This window comes from Loxodonta africana, chromosome 8 (assembly GCF_030014295.1).
Source record: "Loxodonta africana isolate mLoxAfr1 chromosome 8, mLoxAfr1.hap2, whole genome shotgun sequence".
In the NCBI taxonomy this organism is placed as follows: Eukaryota; Metazoa; Chordata; class Mammalia; order Proboscidea; family Elephantidae; genus Loxodonta; species Loxodonta africana.
Genome location: NC_087349.1, coordinates 100545864 through 100553845, shown reverse-complemented (window position 1 = coordinate 100553845; position 7982 = coordinate 100545864). Strand labels below are relative to the sequence as shown.

The 7982-nt window shown below is 41.7% G+C and overlaps 1 protein-coding gene across 1 annotated transcript in view; it reads left to right on the top strand.

Moving 5' to 3' along the window:
• The first annotated feature begins 5972 nt into the window (after nt 1-5972).
• The window catches only part of VPS41 (VPS41 subunit of HOPS complex), a 263655-nt gene continuing 261645 nt past the window's right edge, over nt 5973-7982 (top strand). Inside the window, exon 1 of the mRNA XM_010587165.3 lies at nt 5973-6037. Coding sequence (XP_010585467.1) covers nt 6017-6037 — 21 coding nt within the window. The 5' untranslated portion in view covers nt 5973-6016. The remainder of the gene's footprint in view (nt 6038-7982) is intronic.

Here is a 7982-nt window from a genome sequence, read left to right as displayed (position 1 = left end):
CTTCTCTTAGCTTTAAAACCACATAGCCAACTGCTTGCTAGATAATTCTTTTTTCAAGCCAATAAGAAAAAGATCAATTTTCCAACAGAAAATGGCTAAAGATCAAGAGTAGGAAATGCAGAAAAGAACTGAAAACGGCCAGTAAATTTATGGAAAATATTAACACATCAGAAATCAAAGAAAAACAAATTAAAACAATAAGTGAAATACTATTTCCCCCCAACTGAATAGAAGAATTTTTTTAAAATGCTAATATCTGGCATTTGATGGTAGAAGAATATAGAGCTGTCATATATAGCTCATGGAGTATAAACTGGTACCACCTTTCATTAGAGCATCTAACAAAATTTACATATAAGATGTTAGATACACTCTAAGTATACAATAAAAAAGAGTTGATTTTGTAAATTATGGTATTTTCATAGAATCCAATTATAATGTATACCATTAAAATCATGTTTTAGAACAATATTTTATGAGGTTCTTGGAAAATTATCCAGAAATACGATTAATTGAAGAAAGCAGATGGAGAAACTTCCTGATACAATTTTTGTTAAAAAACAAACAAAAAAGAACTTTAAGTCAACACAGAGCAGGAAAAGGGAAGGAGGGAAAGGAGAGAGGGACACAATGAGAGAGAAAAAGAGAGAAGAGAAAGATCTAGATGGAGGAATTATGGTTGGCTTTTGAATTCTGTTTTACACTATACATATTTTTTATTTCCCACTTACCTATAATGAACATGCATGATTTTTATAATTAGAAAAATGTCCTTTAAAAAATCCAGTGTAGTTGTTCAGGAAACCTCCAGTAAAGTGTATCTTAAAATGACATTTAGAATATTAGAAGGTAAAAATTTTTAGTAGGTTCAGTTTTTTCAAAAACTAAGCTGTAAAACAAGCTGAAGCTTGCCAAAATTGCTAAGGATAACATAAATATTATTTTAACTATTTGGGAGAGGAAATTAATTAAAGAAAAAAAAATTATTGCTTGGAGTCAGTAGTGTTTTTGTTAGGTGCTGTTGAGTCGATTCCGACTCATAGCGACCCTGTGTACAACATATAGAGCTATGTACAACAGAACAAAACACTACCCAGTCCTGCACCATCCTCACAATCACTGCTATGTTTGAGCCCATTTTTGCAGCCACTGTGTCAATCTATCCATCTCCTTGAGGGTCTTCCTCTTTTTTCGCTGACCCTCTATTTTACCAAGTATGATGTCCTTCACAATGTCAGTAGTGTAATGTGGTGTAATTTTGCTTGTCACTGGCAGTCAAGAAAGACCTTTAGACTGAAAAAGGCTGCAATCTAAGGAGTGGGAACTAAAGATTGGAAAAAGAATCTGTAAAGCACTGCCTAATTAGAAGGGCTAGAGGGTTTTTTTTTTTTTACTTCTTTTCACTTTGCTAATTTTCCAAGCTTCATTAAATTAGAAATACTATTTTTATAATGGAAAATATAGAAGTGATTTCTATTATTTAATAAAAGGAAATAAGGTTATTATTATAAATAAACTGGCTACAATTTATTGAGTCAGTAAACTGTTCCACATCTATGCAATGACCTTATAAGACAGATTTTAAGCCAGTGAACCACTCAACAAATAAAAGGTATTATGGACTGAATTGTTCCCCTCAAAATATGCACTGGAATCCTCACCCCTATACCTGTAGATACAATCCTATTTGGGAACTGGGTTTTCTTTATTATGTTAATGAGGCCACATTCCTGCAGAGTGTGTCTTCAACCCAATGATTTTAACCAGTTGCCATCAAGTCGATACCAGTTCATGGCAACCCTATTTAGAGGTTAGAGTAGAAACCCATAGGGTTTCCAAGGAGCAGCTGGTGGATTTGAACTGTCGATCTTTTGGTTAGCAGCTGAGCTCTTAATCACTGATACAAAGGGCAGATTAGACACAGAGGGAAGCAAGCACAAATGTGGGAAGGACAGGAGCCATGTGAAGGTCTGTAACCCACCCTGAGCTACAGAAGCCGAAATAAGTGTCCTATCCCAGAACCGGCAGATAGAGAGCCTTCCCTCAGATCCAGTGCCCTGAATTCAGACTTCTAGCATCCTGAACTGTAAGAAACAAATTTGTGTTCTTTAAAACCACCCCCTTGTGGTATCTGTTACAAGCAATAAAAAAACTAAGATTTAACGTATTAGGTCTGGTTTCTAAAGTCTATTAACATTATTAGGTGCTGTAGACTGAGAATGAGAAGTTGAATTGTACCTTTACTTCCCTTGTTTGAAGATAGGTTGGGAAGGTGAGCTGATGATGTGCAAGAAAGAAGCAAATGATCTGCCATTGAAACAAAGACTGTTTGGCTGAACACTTCTCAGACTTTAATGTATGTACACATCACCTTGGAATATTATTAAAATCCAGATTCTGGATCAGTAGGTTTGTGCAGCAGCTCAAAATTCTTCATTTCTAATAAGCTCAGGTGTTGCCAACGTTGCTGGTCTGTGGACCACACTTTGAGCAGTGGGAGGCTAGAGAACCTTCGAGATGAGGGAGCCCCAAAACTCTCAGTTTACACAAAGGAGTTTCTTCCTCTACTTCATCTTTCCACGCCTGTGCCTTTTCACCTTTCTTGTCTGTCCAAAGGAAATAATGGATCCGATGCTCATCATAAATTATTCTAGTGAGGACACGACACTGAACTGGGAACAGACTTGGGGAATGCTGAGTCTCAGAAGCCAGCGAGTGGAGGAGCACCGCTTCTCTCTTCAGTAAACGCTGGCTACTTCTTCAGTCAGGCCCATGAGGCTCTCTTTGAAGAAGAGAAAGAGATGTGACATTCTTCATCCCAGAAGAGTAGAGAGATTAGGAAGGCTTGGCTGCCACACTGTGCATTTCCCTCCCAGGGGTCCCCCAGTAGAATCTGTGTGGCAGATGAGAGGGAGTGGTCCTTTAGGGAAATTTGTGGAGAAGACTCATCCAGCATATGAACCTTGGGAGCTCCAGTCTCCAAGAAAAGAAAAGATAGCAAATTCAGCAATGAAATCAGGGAGCAGCAAACCCAGTATGGGGCTAATTGGGCTCTCAGAAAACCCCTCCTATAAAGGCTTCCAGCCAGCCCTACCCCTAATCCTACCATCAGCACAGGGCCCGGGACAGTGGTCTGGGAGAAGTCTCAGCACAGCTGGCCTCAGAAACCAGGAGGGGCTAAGAGGGTGACTATTAGTCCAGAAGGAGAGAGAAGCCAGGACCTCCCTGGATTGTGAATTCCTTAGAATTCTGAGGACTGTTTTTTAGGAAAGAAAAAGAGAACATAGGGAAGAAAAAGAATAAGATCTTTTTCCAGAATTCATTGGTGATTTTCCAAATACATAGCCACTCTTTCTCTGGAGTGGTTGCCTGATTTCTTCTTACCAAAGTAAAATTGGAAAATAAAACAAAAACACCTATGGGGGATGAATGGTGGTTATAATCCTCTATTTTCCAATCCTATTCCTGATGGTATCTGTGTTTCACTAAAGCAAAAAAGATTGCCAACTTGGAGAGGCTGTTGTCCTAGATGTGGGAGACAATGGTGTTCAGTGATAGAATTCTCCCCTTCCATGCCGGAGACCCAGGTTTGTTTCCTGGCTAATGCAACTCATGTGCAGCCACCACCCATCTGTCCGTGGAGGCTTGTGTGTTGCTATAATGCTGAATAGATTTCAGTGGAGCTTCCAGACTAAGATGGACTAGGAAAAAGGGCCTGGTGATCTATTTCCAAAAATCCGCCAGTGAAAACCCTATGGATCACAATGGTCTGACCTGTAATCGATCATGGAGATGGCATGGGACTGGGCAGTGTTTTGTTTCATTGTGCAGGGGGCCACCATGAGTCATGGGCCAACTTGATGGCAGCTAACAACAACTTAGTCTTAGAGGTTTATGTGTCAGTCTAGCTAATAATGGAAGAGGATAGATTATAGTTTGAGAAGATGTCAGAAAAGTAGAGAGATAGGCTTATGTCTATGTGGAGATTGTACTGAGGGCATCTACAGCCTCTTGGGTCTGCATAGGTTATTTCTGGGACTTGAATTCTGTCATGAGCAATGTTTGGTCCTGGATGCCTTGAGAGAAAAGATCTTAGAAACACTTGGACTGGAAAGGCCTATACTTAGGGCGTTGGCTACTTGGCTATGGATATCAACGTGTCTTGGAGCTGGTCTTTTTTTCACTCCCTGTGGCTATCTGAGTGGTGAGCAGACTGGAAGAGGGATCTTACCAAAGTGTGGAGAAAAAGAATGGAGTTAAGGCTGTCTAGGCCTTGGGGAGAAAACCATTATCTCAGAGGTGACTTCAGTCACCTCAGCTTCTGGGCCTTTGAGGGGTTAACCAGGTCTATGACTTCCTAGTAAGTCAGAGTCAATGCAGTATAGAGGATCAAAAAGTGCATGGAGGCACCCACCACATGCTGACATTTGCTACACCCTCCTCTGCACACATGAGGTCACCATAAGTTGGAATCACCACGAATCAGAATCACCACGAGTTGGAATTGACTAGATGGCAACTACCAGCAACAACACCAGCTGCTAGTTAGCAGCTACTGGAGATGAGTGGAGAGGGGGGGAAAAAAAAAGCCTGTCATTGGACAAGATTCTGCATATTCCTGAGGGTCATGAAAGAGAGCTCATAATACCCAGAAACGCTGGGAGAGGATCAGGCATTCTAAAGGATGAAAGTAATACAGTGGTTTTATAGATTTTTCCACTGACATATATTTAAGCCAGGATAAGTTTATATTCTGTTTGCCAATATTTACCTATAAAATAGTTTTAACAAATAATTTAATTAAATGACAGATTTTTTTTTTTTTATTTTAATGCCCAGATTCCAGAATACGATGTCACCTTGAAGTAGCAAGCAATGGAAGTAAATAAATATTTGTTGGAGTATGAGTATCTCATTGGCTGTCTTCTACACAGATTGCTTTATATGCACTTAGTATAGTACTTCAAAGGCAAGAAGACTTTTAGACTAAGCTGTGTTAGGCATTAAACCAAAAAAAAAAAAAAAAAAAAAAAATTGCCCTGTAGTAGATTTAGACTCATAGCAACCCTATAGAACAGAGTAGAACTGCCCCATGGGGTTTCCAAGGATTTAAATCTTCACTGCCTAACCTTTGGTTGACAGCTGAGCACTTAACCACTGTGCCACCAGGGCACCTTCTTTAGGCATTAAAACCAAAAAAATCTAACCCATTGCCATGGAGTCAAGAGCCAACTTGTAATCCTTGCTCTGCCACTTACTAGCTCTGTGACCTCTGAGCCACAGTGTTTTCACCTTTAAATGGGGATAATAGCAGGGATTGCTGGGAGGATTAAATGAGATAATTCATATAAAGCTATAAATCCAGGCCATGATACATGGTGACCCCAAAACCAAGCCAAACCCACTGCCTTCGAGTCGATTCCGACCCTATAGGACAGAGTAGAACTGCCCCATAGTTTCCAAGGAGCGCCTGGTGGATTCGAACTGCCGACCTCTTGGTTGGCAGCCGTAGCACTTAACCATTACGCCACCAGGATTTATGACGCATAACCCAAAAACCCAGTGCCAACGAGTTGATTCCAACTCATAGCGACCCTATAGGACAGAGTAGAATTGCCCCATAGAGTTTCCAAGGAGCGCCTGGCGGATTTGAACTGCCAGCCCTTTGGTTAGTGGCCGTAGCACTTAACCACTACGTCACCAGGGTTGCCAGTCTTACGATACATAAAAAAAAAAATACATAGTAAGTACTTAATAAATATAATAATCACAGAAACAAGAACAACGATAAAACAGATAATAACATTAACAATGGCTGTGTTCAGATTCTCTGAAGCAGAACTCCACTGAGCTAGGAAAGGCAGAAGCAGAAACCTGTCCCAAAAAAATAGGTTTACCTGTCAGAAAAGACCTCCCGGCTCAGACGCGGCTAAAACTACATTTCCCAGCAGGCTCTGGGCCCCAGTATCTTGTTTCTCTCACTTCCGGGTCTGTCACGTGACTCCCCGTCTGCACCATGGCGGAAGCAGAGGAGCAGGTAAAGGCTACAACGACTAGTTCAGGGCAAGAGGGAAGGTAGACTAGGGTGAGGTGGTTGGGCCTCGGAGCGTTGCGTGTAGAGGTGCAGAGCTGCTGGAGGGCGAGGCAGGCCCACGTTGGGGCGGGGCGCCGAAAGTTCATTTCGGGGATCGGAGAGAAGGTGTAGGATCCTGGTTTCTGGAAGGGCATCGGGGAAAGCGCACCGACACACCCCCGGCGTTTATGGGCGACCTTTCCTTTGGCGCGGTCCGTGTGGCCTGTGCCTAGTGAGATTTGGGTGCGAATGCAGGTTGGGCCACGCCAGAGACTGACTGCCGGTGGGAAGTATAACAGATGAGTTGAGTTTTGAGTCAAGGTGACTGAAATTTAAGTTGCTCTCCACTCTGAATAGGACAAGAAGAGCTGATCTGCAGGGGCGCAAGGAGAGTAGATGATGACTTTTGTTCTGTATCTGGATTTAAGCACAAAGGTGAATCACTATTGGGGTGCAGCAGTGCATTAGTTCTGCCGCAGAAATGGCTAAGCCCATTGCTGGTTCCGTTTGTTGTACGTGACTTTGGGCTAGTTATTTAACTCTTAAATATAGAATAGAGACAATAATAGTACTTCCTCAGAGGGTGGTTGAAGGGCGAATGAGTTAATTCGGGTGTAGTTACAGTGCTTAGAACTGTTGAGCTCAATAAAAGTTAGGTGGGATGATTTGTTGCTGGCAAGACATCAGATGTCAGCGCTCAGCCAACAACTGGTAACGTGGCTCTAGAGTTGGACAGAGAAATTAGTGATGGCAACATGAATTATTTTCATATAGGCGACAGTGGTAGCCACAGATTAAATGACCAAGTGAAATGAGGAAGACTAAAAAGCAGACCAAGGCCAGAGCTTGGGGAAATACCTTACGTTTCAGTTTCCAATATCATTTCAGTTTTGCACTGTTCTTCCTCACAAATTAACAGGGCTGTCAGTTGCCATAATTGCCTCAAAAAAAGTGGTGTGATGGTTAGTTGTTTGGTATTATAGTAAGAGAAGTTGACCTAGTTCAGTAATTTAACTTGTATTGTTTGCAACATAACCAAAAAAACCAAACGCATTGCCGTCAAGTTGATTCCAACTCATAGCAACCCTCTAGGACAGAGCAGAACTGCCTCATAGAGTTTCCAAGGAGGGCCTAGTGGATTCGAACTGCCTACCTTTTGGTACTGATGGTACTGAAGGAAGAAGTCCAAGCTCCCCTGAAGCCAGTGGTGAAAAACATGGCTCCAGGAATTGATGGAATATCAATTGAGATGTTTCAACAAACAGATGCAGCCCTGGAGGTGCTCACTCATCTATGCCAAGAAATATGGAAGACAGCTTCCTGGCCAACTGACTGGAAGAGATCCATATTTATTCCTATTCCCAAGAAACGCAATTCAACCGAATGTGGAAGTTATAGAACAATATCATTAATATCACACGTAAGCAAAATTTTGCTGAAGATCATTAAAAAATGGCTGCAGCAGGGAACTGTCAGAAATTCCGGCTGGCTTCAGAAGAGGACATGGAACCAGGGATATCATTGCTAATGTCAGATGAATCCTGGCTGAAAGCAGAGAATACCAGAAGGATGTTTACCTGTGTTTTATTGACTATGCAAGGGCATTCGACTGTGTGGATCATAACAAATTATGGATAACATTGCAAAGAGTGGGAATTCCAGAACACTTAATTGTGCTCTTGAGGAACCTTTACATAGATCAAGAGGCAGTTGTTCGGACAGAACAAGGGGATACTGATTGGTTTAAAGTCAGGAAAGGTGTACATCAGGGTTGTATTCTTTCACCATACCTATTTAATCTATGCTGAGCAAATAATCCAAGAACCTGGACTATATGAAAAAGAAGGGGGCGCCAGGATTGGAGGAAGACTCATTAACAACCTGTGTTATGCAGATGACACAACCTTGC